Genomic DNA, 12,693 nt, shown 5'->3' with positions numbered 1-12,693 from the left:
AACAAGGCAAGCCTCTACAAATTTAAAAAAATTCAAATAATAACAATCATCTTCTCTGATCATAATGCTGTAAAGCCAGAAATTAATTATAAGAAAAGAGCTGAGAAAGGCGCAAGGATGTGGAGACTAAACAATATGCTATTGAACAAGCAGTGGATCAGTGAAGAAATTAAAGAAGAAATTAAAAACTACCTGGAGACAAATGAAAATGATAACATGCCATACCAACTCATATGGGATGCAGCAAAAGCTGTACTAAGAGGAAAATTCATCACAATTCAGGCATATCTTAACAAACAAGAAAAATCCCAAATCAGCAATCTTAAACTACACCTAACTGAATTAGAGAAAGAAGAACAAACAAAGCCCAACGTCAGCAGAAGGAGAGAAATAATAAAAATCAGAGCAGAAATAAATGCTATTGAAACAAAAAAGGCAGTAGAAAAGATCAGTGAAACAAAGAGCTGGTTCTTTGAGAAGATGAATAAAATTGACAAACCCCTAGCCAGACTTACAAAGAAAAAAAGAGAGAAAGCTCAAATAAAATCAGAAATGAAAGAGGAGTAGTAACAACAGATTCAGCAGAAATACAACGGATTGTAAGAGAATACTATGAAAAACTATATGCCAGCAAAATGGATAACCTAGAGGAAATGGATAAATTCTTGGACTCCTGCAATCTCCCAAAGCTCACTCAAGAAGAAGCAGACAATTTGAACAGACCAATCACAAGGAAAGAGATTGAAATAGAAATCAAAAGCATCTCAGAGAATTAAACCCCAGGACCAGATGGCTTTCCTGGGGAATTCTACCAAACTTTCAGAGAGGATTTAATACCTATCCTTTTCAAGCTATTCCAAAAAATTAGGGAAGATGGAACACTTCCTAACACATTCTGTGAGGCCAACATCACACTGATACAAAAGCCTGACAAGGAGAGCACGAAAAAGGAGAACTACAGGCCAGTATCGCTGATGAACATAGATGCAAAAATTCTCAACAAAATTTTGGCAACCCGAATACAGCAATTCATCAAAAGGATCATACATCATGATCAAGTGGGATTCATACCAGGGATACAGGGATGGTTCAACATCCGCAACTCAGCCAATGTGATATACCACATCAACAAACTGAGGAATAAAAACCACATGATCATCTCAATAGATGCAGAGAAAGCATTTGACAAGATCCAACAGCCATTTGTGATTAAAACTCTGAACAAAATGGGCGTAGAAGGGAACTACCTCAACACGATAAAGGCCATATATGACAAACCCACAGCCAGCATCATACTCAGTGGGCAAAAACTGAACACCATCCCCCTGAAAACAGGAACAAGACAAGGATGCCCTCTATCACCACTCTTATTTAACATAGTACTGGAGGTTTTGGCCAGAGCAATTAGGCAAGAAAAAGGAATCCAAATAGGGAGGGAAGAAGTGAAACTCTCGCTGTTTGCAAATGACATGATCTTATATATAGAAAACAACTACGGCAAAGTTGCAGGGTATAAAACCAGTTTACATAAATCAGTAGCATTTCTATACTCTAATAACGAGCTAACAGAAAAAGAACTCAAGAACAATACCATTCACAATCACAAGAAAAAGAATAAAATACCTCGGGGTAAATTTAACTAAGGAAGTGAAAGACCTATACAATGAAAATTACAAGGCTTTTCTGAAAGAAATGGACGACAACATAAAGAGATGCAAAGACATTCCATGCACAAGGATTGAAAGAATAAATATAGTTAAAATGTCCGTTCTACCTAAAGCAATCTACAGATTCAATGCCATCCCAATCAGAATCCCAATGACATTCTTTACAGAAGTAGAACAAAGAATCCTAAAATTCATATGGGGCAACAAAAGACCCCAAATTGCTAAAGCGATCCTGAGAAAAAAGAACACAGCTGGAGGCATCACAATCCCTGACTTCAAAACATACTACAAAGCTACCGTAATCAAAACAGCATGGTACTGGTACAAAAACAGGTGCACAGATCAACGGAACAGAATTGAAAGCCCAGAAATAAAACCACACATCTATGAACAGCTTATCTTCGACAAAGGAGCTGAGGGCATACAATGGAGAAAAGAAAGTTTTTTCAACAAATGGTGCTGGGAAAACTGGAAAGACACATGTAAAAGAATGAAAATTGACTAATCTTTTTCACAAAATATTTCACAGAAATAAACTCAAAATGGATCAAAGACCTAAAGCTGAGACCTGAAACCATAAGGCTTCTAGAAGAAAATGTAGGCGGTACACTCTTTGACATCAGTATTAAAAGGATCTTTTCAGACACCATGTCTTCTCAGACAAGGGAAACAATAGAAAGAATAAACAAATGGGATTTCATGAGACTAAAGAGCTTCTTCAAGGCAAGGGAAAACAGGATTGAAACAACAAAACAACCCACTAACTGGGAAAAAATATTTGCAAGTAATACATCCAACAAAGGCTTAATATCCATAATATATAAAGAACTCACACCTCAGCAACAAATAATTAAACAACCCAATCAAAAAATGGGCTGGAGACATGAACAGACATTTCTCCAAAGAAGATATACAGATGGCCAATAGGCACATGAAAAGATGTTCATCATCACTGATCGTCAGGGAAATGCAAATCAAAACTACACTAAGATATCACCTTACACCCATTAGAATGACAAAAATAACTAAAACAAATAGTAACAAATGTTGAGGAGGTTGTGGAGAAAAAGGAACCCTCATACACTGCTGGTGGGAATGCAAACTGGTACAGCCACTATGGAAAACAGTATGGAGATTCCTCAAAAAATTAAAATTAGAACTGTCATACGATCCAGCTATCCCACTACTGGGTATCTATCCAAAGAGCTTGAAGTCAGCAATTCCAAAAGTCCTATGCACCCCAATGTTCATTGCAGCATTATGTGCAATAGCCAAGATGTGGAAGCAACCTAACTGCCCATCAAAAGACGACTGGATAAAAAAAATGTGGTATATATTTACAATGGAATACTACTCAACCATAAAAAAGAACAGAACCGTCCCATTTGCAACAACATTGATGGACCTTGAGGGAATCATGTTAAGTGAAATAAGCCAGATAGAGAAGGACAATCTTTGTATGACTCCACTCATATGAGGAATTTAAACATGTGGACAAAGAGATCAGATTAGTGGCTACCAGGGGAAAGGGGGGGTGGTGGGTGGGCACAAAGGGTGAAGGGGTGCACCTACAACACGACTGACAGACAATAATGTACAACTGAAATTTCACAAGATTGTAACCTCTCATTAACTCAATAAAAAATTTTTAAAAAAAAGGAAAAGCAAGAGAGAGCAAGAGTACAGAGCTGCTCTGAAGAACTTCATTTCTCTCAGCCCCGATGTAATAGGAGCAGAGTTCTGTGTTTTTTTCTTTCGTGATAATATTATTCCATCTGTTCTAAGAACTGGCTGTAACTTGTTTATGGTTCTTGTTATGAACATGACCAAAAAGTGCTTTTTATTATCCTAACCTTTCTTCTGATACTTAACTCATTTGGGCTTTAGCTTTTTTTACAGGTCTTATAGTTGACAAACATATACAACACATGTATGTTCTTTAAACAGATATCTTTTGTGCATTTACTGTGTGTCAGATGCTGTGGATTTTAAGGTGAAATCGTAGTTCTTAGAAATTTCAATGCAAGTTAGGTGCTTCTATAGGAAAGAGAGAAGATTGCTAGTGGAGGGCTGAAGCCAGTGGAAGAGATTCTGATGGGGAGTCAGGAAAAGCTATACAAAAAATTATACTTGAGCTAAGCGGTGAAAGTGGCCGGGGATCTTTCAGATGAATAAATACAAAGTTGGAAGGGAAGGGAAGTAAGAAGACATTCTAGACAGAGGAGGATGGAAGGAACTGACCAGATTTAAGAGATGTTCCTGAGTTACAGTTAACAGGATTTGGGGACTGATTTGATGTAGAAGTTGAAGTGGTAAGTTTGGGGTAATGACAGGTTTTCCATTTAGGAAGACCAAATCGGTGATGATAGTATGGCTGATTCTCAGGTGAAGTATACATGTATAGGTTTGGTCAGACAGGGAGATATCTAGCAAGCCTTTTGTAACACTTGTCTAGAGTCCAGAAAGATGCCACGGCTAGAGGCAAATATTTAAGGAGTCATTATCATCTAGGTAGTAATTGGAAGTCATCTAAAATGAGCTTACTCAGGAGAAAGTATAGCAGACATTTCCAGCTGGTGACAGTGAATACAATCTCCAGGTTTGTTTCTTAAAATTTTGAGGCCCAGCTCCGTGGCCGAGTGGTTAAGTTCACGCGCTCCGCTGCGGCAGCCCAGGGTTTGGATCCTGGGCACAGACATGGCACCGCTCGTCAGGCCATGTTGAGGCGGTGTCCCACATCCCACAACTAGAAGGACCTGCAACTAAGATATATAACTATGTACGGAGGGTTTGGGGAGAGAAAGCAGAAAAAAAAGAAGATTGGCAACAGTTGTTAGCTCAGGTGCCAATCTTTAAAAAAAAAAATTTTGAATTACTTGCCATCTATTTGTGTTTACAAATCTGAGAACTTCACATAAAAGTGTAGATTCCAGACTCTTCTTGAAAAAAGAAAATGAAAATGCCTGACACACAATTGCTGGTGTTGAACACTGCCATTTGTCTTTAGGTGCATGCACCTTCCGTGTGCCACGATCCCACTACTTCTTAGAGATTACCATAATGTCACCTGCCTGACGCCTGTTGTGTTGTGTGACCAAAACAGTTCCAAAAACAGAAGCCTGCGTTGGGTGCTGGGGAAGGTGGGTGGTGGAGAAGGAGGCCCCACTGACAGAGTGGTGTATCAGCAGCCAAGAGAAGAGAAAGTTTTAAGAAGCAGAGAGTGGTCAGCGGTGTCAGTAACTGGAGAAAACAAGTAAGAAGGCTCTAGGAGGTCATTAGTGAGAGCAGTTTCAGCAGAGTGATGAGCTTGAGAGATGAGCGGGAATAAGATGTTAGACATAGCAAGTATGGACCACTTTAAAAACATTCTCCGGTGGGGAAGAGAAAACTGTTCTGTCACACCTTTGGTTCTTTTGCATGTTTGTTTAAGATCAGATTTCGTCAGCTCATTCCCTGTTCAGCCCCAGTGGTTTCTTGAAAGGTCTAAAGTGGGTGGGACCTGGGGGTAATGATGCTCAGTGGCAGGAGAGTAGTGGCCTGAGTGGGCAGCGAGGAGGAGAGGGGTTTCCCTTGCCCCAGGAGATGGGGCTAAGGAAGTAGGCTGGGTTAGATTGCAAATGGCCCTTATCCTCACGAAATTAGGATTTTATGATGAAGGTAACAAATACCAGTATCATTTTCATGGAGGGTATGACACAAATTTGGTTTAGGAACATGATTTTGGAAATGGAGTTGGGAAGACCAGCGGCAGGGAGAGCATGTTGCAAGACGTGGGTATCCTCGCAAGTGACAGTGCACACTTACTAGTGGAAAGCATGCAGCGGGGAAAGAACTGACCAGGTTTAGGAAATCTTGCAGAGTCAGAGTCAGCAACATCAGGAGGGCAGGGTTCGTGTTCGTTCCCTTCACTGCTGTGTTTTACCAACACCTGGCACAATTTCTGGTGGTCAATAGATGTTTTTCAGAGTGCATAAATGCATGATTATCTCACATGTGTTGTCAGAATTTCCTGTCATCCCCTTGAAGCTGTTTTACTTTTCTAAGCTTCCTGTTTGGGATTGTGCCTTTCTCTTTTCCTGAACTCTAAGAAATTTTTAGTCAGTCTTGAGTATATAATTAAGTAGATCCAGTTTTTCTTTTCTTTTTGGATTATTTTTAATTCTAAAAAGTATGGTCACCTTTTCCTATTGCTTTTGATTTACAGCTAGTTCTTGCCTATTGGTTGACTTAGGAAGCCCATAGCAGCTATCTTTACTATTTTCTGAAAGGGGAAATTGTCACCACAGTAGTTTAAGGCATCTGTGCGATGGTTGGTTTTAACAAATGAACTTAATATGAGTTGTTGATGTAGTAAATATGCATCAGAAAAGCATCACACTGTTAGTCTGTCATGTGCCTCTGCAATAGTGTCATTTCATTTTCTCCTTTGAACTCTACCCAAGTGCATTCAGCCATCCTTAACGTGGGACAAGGAACTACCTTTTTGAATGCTTACTGTATTAGTAGTGTGCATTTATATACATTACCTCATTGAATTCTTTCATCAGTTGCATTTTATATATATATATGGAGTCTGACTTTCAAAAGAATAAATAACTTGTCTGTAATCATAGGTAAGTAAGTGGTTGAACTGGGATTTTGGCTCAGATTGTTGTTCTCCAAAGGTGTGCTCTTTTTGCTATTGTATATGTGTATTTGTGTGTGTGTGTATCTGTGTATTACGTATATATGCATACACACACATGCACTTATATATATATTTCACTATTGCATTTATCTTATTTCCAGAAATATTCACTTTTCCATATCCAGTTTCATTTTTCCCCTTCAACTTTGTGTATTTCTCTTATTTTGAATTTTCTCATCTAAATTAGGCTGTAAATATACACAACTGTCATTGTTTAATGTTTTAATTCCAAGTACTTTGAGGTGGTTTTGTAGAAGTAAGGAAAGCAGATTTATACGTTACTGGTTTATATTTCTCAGGTTTTGATGGACATGTTTGATCAGGATGACATAGGTTTGGTTTCTCTCTGTGAAGATGAGCCGAGTTCTTCAGGTGAATTGAATTACTATGACCTTGTCAGAACTGAAATTGCAGAAGAAAGACAGTATCTCCGGGAACTAAATATGATCATAAAAGTATTTCGAGAAGCCTTTCTTTCTGACAGAAAGCTGTTTAAACCTTCTGTAAGTACTTTTTGCGTTTGAAATTCTACCCCGGAAGTCAAATAGTAGCTTAAAATCACAAATAGTAACTTTATATACATCATGAGTATATAAAACAAAAATGTTCTTTTATGTAGTATTTGTGGGTTTTTAAAATGTATGAATTGTTATATTAATGTAATAAGTGTGGTGACAGTGAAAATTAGACACAAAATTAGAAAGGGTGATTGCACCAGAATGAAATCTTTTTCTGCTCTGCAGTATCTGAGATTTATAGTCATTCATTTGAAGATGGTGAAAAAGGTGTACGGTCTAGAAAAGAAAGACTTAGGCTTTTCTTGTCCTTTGGTAAGTACTTTAAGGCAGTTGGTGAAAGTTTTAACAGTGGAACTCTTCCAAAATAAAAGTTTATGCAGAATGTCACATAAACAGAGACAGAGCTGCCGTGTTGGAAGACAGGGTGGGAGCGGGTGGTGGGATGGCATCCAACGGGGCCTGCGTCTCTTTCTTACCTCTTTAGCTTCTAAAGTCAGCTCCCAGGAACCCAGCTAGACAAATACTGTCTTGGAAAAACAGATTTTCTTTTTCTTTCCTTCTCTTATCATGATTTGTTTTTTCTTAGATGTCTGTGTGTCCGTCCTTCGCTGTAAATACTCAGCCTTTCTTCTACCTCCTGACTTCCCCAAATAACTATCACGAGTGAATAGGAGTGCTGGCTTAGTGCTTAAGATTGGGAACTGGTTTAGCTTTTTTCATGCTTTTCCAAAAGAATGAGTTTCAGTGATAATTTAAGGTGTTTTCATTGGCTTCTATCCTTTTTCTTTTGTACGTGTGTTTAACGTTGATGATAACTCCCACTGGACACATTGCCTTAAGTAGCCGGCATTTTCTGCTTTTTAGAGTACTATCCTATTTTACGTGACCCTTCTAACAGTCCTCTGAGGTTGGTAGGGCAGGTGTTACCATCTCTGCCCTGCTAGGGGGGGAATTGACACAAAATAGTGATGACTTGATAAGTTATAGAGGTTGAACTTGAATTTGGGTTCCTTTATACTACAGTATAATTGAGTTTCATCTGTAGTGGTATGAAGAATAAAAATCTAACAAATGCTGGTAGCTAATATTGTCTTATTTGCCTTTTCTGTGTCCATCAGTTTTCATTCCTCAGGAGTTAATTTTTACGGTTCTTTTCACTGAATTAGTGCTGGTTTGATAGAAAATTTCCATTATAATACTGAAGGGTCAAGAGAAGGAGAATTCCTTTTTTCTCTATATCTACCATAGTTTTTTAGCATAGACTGGACTGTAAACTTTTTTCTTTTTTTTTTTTTTTTTGCTGAGGAAGATTCACCCTGAGCTAATAACATCTATTGCCACTCTTCCTCTTTTTTTGCTTGAGGAAAATTAGTCCTAAGCTAACATCTGTACCAGTCTTCCTCTATGTTGTATGGGGGTCACTGCCACAGCATGGCTGACAAGTGGTGGACGTCTGCACCCAGGATCCAAACCCATGAACCCAGGCTGCCAAAGTAAAGAGTGTTGAACTTAACCACTATGCTGTGGGGCCGGCCCCTAGACTGTAAACTTTTGAGATAAAGACCATCTGAGATCAAAACATAGTACTCAGCAAATATTTGATAAAGGAATGAATGACTTTTAAGAGTGATCTTAATTTACTCCTTTGGGCCCTACTCTTGTGTCTTCAAAAGCTCAGCATTTGTGGAGGGTCTCATATATGCCAGGAGCTTTTGTAGAAATCACCTGATTTAATCCTCCTAAGAACTTTATGAGGTAGGTATTAGTGTACCAGCTATGCAACCCTGGGCAAATTACTTAACCGCTCTGTGCCTCTGTTTTCTCATTTGTAAAATGAGGATGATGATAGTATCTATCTAATAAAGCTGTTACAAAATTACATGTCAAGTACTTAAAATAGTGCCTGGAACATAATGAGTGACCAGGAAATCTTAGCTGCTGTTATTGTCATTATCCTCCTAATCCAGGGGCATTCATCTAGCAAGTGGTGGGGCCAGGATCCAAGATCAGATCTGTCAGTTCGATAGCCCCTGATGTTTCCATTACAAGATGCCAGAGTGAATAATAGTTGGCCGTAACGTGGATAATCAGTCATATGGTCTGTCTGTGTCCAGGGGACTTCACATGTCTTAACCCAGATATAATTCACACATAGGAGCTTAAATGAAATCCTTAATTCCTCCTCAAATCCAGGAGACAGGCCACAAATAGTGAAACCAGATTGTATCTGGATTGAGTCACACCTTCATTTTGATCCCAGCTCTTGTCATTAACCAGCTCTGTAAGAACTGGATCAAGACTGTTAGCCAATTTTAAAATATTCAGATGCCAGGATTCTTTATGTAAAGAGTTGCTTGGATCACCCACAATATGAGATTTTAGAACTGTTGAACAGAACTATCTGGAATCTGTATTTTCCAGTAAATTTATTGTGTGTAATCTAAGAGGTTTTTTTATTTCCCTTCCTTATTCATGATTGACTTTTGCTATGTTTTATAATATATGTCTTAGAATATATTAGTATGTAGTTGGGTGAAAATACACTCTTAACAATTATATTGCTTATGTTATATTTAGTACTTTTTAAACAAAATTCTCAACCTCATATCTTAACCTTTCTTTTTTTTCTTTTTCAGGATATTGAGAAGATTTTCAGTAACATTTTAGATATACATGAATTGACTGTGAAACTTCTAGGTTTGATTGAGGACACAGTTGAGATGACTGATGAAAGCAGTCCTCATCCCTTAGCTGGCAGCTGTTTCGAAGATTTGGCAGAAGTAAGATCACAAAACTACTTTATAGTCTCATTTAGGTCCTAAATGCTGTATTAAGAAATTTAGTAAAATATTTTTTGTGAAAAGTAGAAGACACTGCTGGCTACTGTAAAAAATACTTAGGATTTAATCAATAGCAAACTAAAATGACATTCTCTGTGTTTGTAGTGACACTTACTTTGTAGTGTAATGTTTATAGTGAAAGTAAATAGAGGAGTAATGTTTAAGATTTTTTTTAATAGCAAGTCCATTTAAGGTGAAAGAATAGCAATTTTATTGGCCATAGCTGTTTAGCTTTTGTGGATTTTAATTTTGAAAAATTGAAAAGGAAGTTTATGTATATATATATTTTTAAAGATTTTATTTTTCCTTTTTCTCCCCAAAGTCCCCTGGTACATAGTTGTATGTTTTTAGTTGTGGGTCGTTCTAGTTGTGGCATGTGGGATGCCACCTCACGATGGCTCGATGAGCAGTGCTATGTCTGTCCCCAGGATCCTAACCAGCGAAACCCTGGGCTGCCAAAGCGGAGCGTGCGAACCCAACCACTCTGCCGCGGGCTGGCCCCAGGAAGTTTATATTTTAATCTTTTTCTCAGAGTGAAAATCATTATGTTGTCTTTTAAATGATTATAAAAATAATGTAGCTCAGTGTAAAAATATTCAGAAAAATAGAGACAAATATAAATTAAAAAGTCACTTCCTTTTGCAACACCCAGAGATAAGTTTACCTTATAACATTCATTATTCTTAGAAATATTTTTCTGTACATACATTCAAACCTATGTGTATTTACAAAAATAAGATCTTACTATTTTGTAACTTGCATTTTTCATTTAAAACATCACGAACATTTTCAATGTTAATAAATTTACGGGGCTGGCCCTGTGGCGCAGTGGTTAAGTTCGCATGTTCCGCTTCTTGGCGACTCGGAGTTTGCTGGTTCGGATCCCAGGTGCGGACATGGCACCGCTTGGCAAAAGTCATGCTATGGTAGGCGTCCCACATATAAAGTAGAGGAAGATGGGCATGGATGTTAGCTCAGGGCCAGTCTTCCTCAGCAAAAAGAGGAGGATTGGCAGTAGTTAGCTCAGGGCTAATCTTCCTCAAAAAAAAAAATGTCTGCGGGTATTTCCTGGAGGAAGGGGTCTTCTTGTGACCAAATAAGCTTGGCAAAATGGGAAATACTGCACATTACATTTCCTTCCTGGACACATGACACAATGCACAATCGCAACGCATGTTATTTAAAAAAATAATAAAAATAAATAAATAAATTTACTTCACAATTTTTAAAGTCTGAGTAAGTACTATGTTTTATGGTGACACCATTACATACTTTTAACTCTATGTTATCCTTAAGCATGTGGGTTGTTTTCATTATTTTGTTATTGTAAATAGTGCTGCGACAAACATATTTGTGCCTTCGTAGTCTAATAATTATTTTAGGATATATCCCTAGAGGTGGAATTGCTTCACTAAAGACTAAGTACAACGTTAGAACTTTGGAACACTTTGCCAAATTTACTTCCAGATAAGTTCCAGTAAGTGCAGGCCCTCTTTCTTCTCACACCTTCACTAACTCTGAGTTTTATCCCATTCATTTTTGCCCGTCTAATGACAAGAAAACAGCATCTCATTGTTCTTTTAATTTTGCTTTTTTTTTAACTAATAAAGTTGAAAATCTTTTCATACTCAGCCATTTTTTCTTTTAAAAGTGCTTTCTTTAGATTTCATGTAAATTTCCTAATTTTATAATCTCTGCCTATATTTTTCTGAAAATATGGATCACTTTTACTACATCCATTTTGTAGACAATGAAACTGATAGTATAGAAATATTCAGTTACTGATACCTACCCAAAATATTCAGCCCTGGTTCTTATTAGAAAGTCTTATATTGTGATATCTTAGCATATTAATTTGTAGTCTCGTTGCTTGCTGTATTTTTAAAGATACCATGGTTCAAAAACATAATATATTCTCTAATTTTTATTTTGTTTTTTATTGTGGTAAAATACATGTAACAAAATTTTCCATTTTAATCACTTTTAAGTGTACAATTCAGTGGCATTAATTAAATCCACAGTATTATACAATAGTTACCACTCTCTATTTCCAAAACTTTTCATCACCCTAAACAGAAACTCTACTCATTAAGCAGTAACTCCCTCTTCCCTCCCCAACCCCTGGTAACCTCCAGTCTACTTTCTGTTTCTGTGAACTTGCTGATTCTAGATATTTGATGTAAGTAGTATCATGCAATATTTATTCTTTCGTGTCTGCTTATTTCACTTAGCGTAATGTTTTCAAGGTTCATCCATGTCAGAGCATGTATCAGAACTCCATCCTTTTCTATGGCTGAATAATATTTCATTGTATGTATATATCACACTTTGTTTATTCATTTATTTTTTGATGGACACTTGTGTTTTTTCCACCTTTTTGCTATTGTGAATAATGCTGCAATGAGCATTGGCATACAAGTATCTATCTGAGTTCCTGTTTCCATTTCTTTCGGGTATATACCTAGGAGTAGAATTACTGGGTTGTTTGGTAGTTAGTTGGTTCGCTTTTTGAGGAACCACCAAACTGTTTTCCACAGAGGCTGCACCATTGCACATTCCCATGGGCAGTGGATGAGGGTTCCAGTTTCTCTGCATTTTCACCAATACTTGTTATTTTCTGAAAAATGTACTGTATTTCTAAAATACAAAAATGAAACAAATCTCTTAGTTCTAACTAAACATTGGGGATATTGATTATTATCAACCAATAAGAATTTATTTAAATATAAACACTGGACAAAATAATAGGCAGTTTCTGCTTTGTTATTTTACTGTACGTTACTCTCTGCTTCTTTTTCTAATGTTGAAGACTGTAGAGTGGATAAAATAGCAGTATCACTTTCTGCTTCATTTGAAAGTATCCTGAGTGTAAACTCATTCCAACCTAACTGAAATGTCCAATCCTGGCCTTCTTTTACTAATCACTACACCTTTCGTTTACTGGGAATAGATGTACATAAGCATTTTCATAGTTTAATGCT

At 37.3% G+C, this 12,693-nt stretch overlaps 1 protein-coding gene across 3 annotated transcripts in view; it reads left to right on the top strand.

The window, feature by feature from the left end:
• Positions 1–12,693, top strand: part of SOS2 (SOS Ras/Rho guanine nucleotide exchange factor 2) — an 88,476-nt gene that overhangs the window by 29,170 nt on the left and 46,613 nt on the right. For all 3 annotated transcript variants that reach the window (XM_023624853.2, XM_070242506.1, XM_023624861.2), the window contains 2 exons: positions 6,654–6,857; positions 9,509–9,652. In XM_023624853.2, coding sequence (XP_023480621.2) covers positions 6,654–6,857; positions 9,509–9,652 — 348 coding nt within the window. The remainder of the gene's footprint in view (positions 1–6,653; positions 6,858–9,508; positions 9,653–12,693) is intronic.

The sequence above is a fragment of the Equus caballus genome, chromosome 1 (genome assembly GCF_041296265.1).
Source record: "Equus caballus isolate H_3958 breed thoroughbred chromosome 1, TB-T2T, whole genome shotgun sequence".
In the NCBI taxonomy this organism is placed as follows: domain Eukaryota; kingdom Metazoa; phylum Chordata; class Mammalia; order Perissodactyla; family Equidae; genus Equus; species Equus caballus.
The sequence above is the reverse complement of the archived record's forward strand: the minus strand, read 5'-3'. Positions and strand labels throughout refer to the sequence as shown.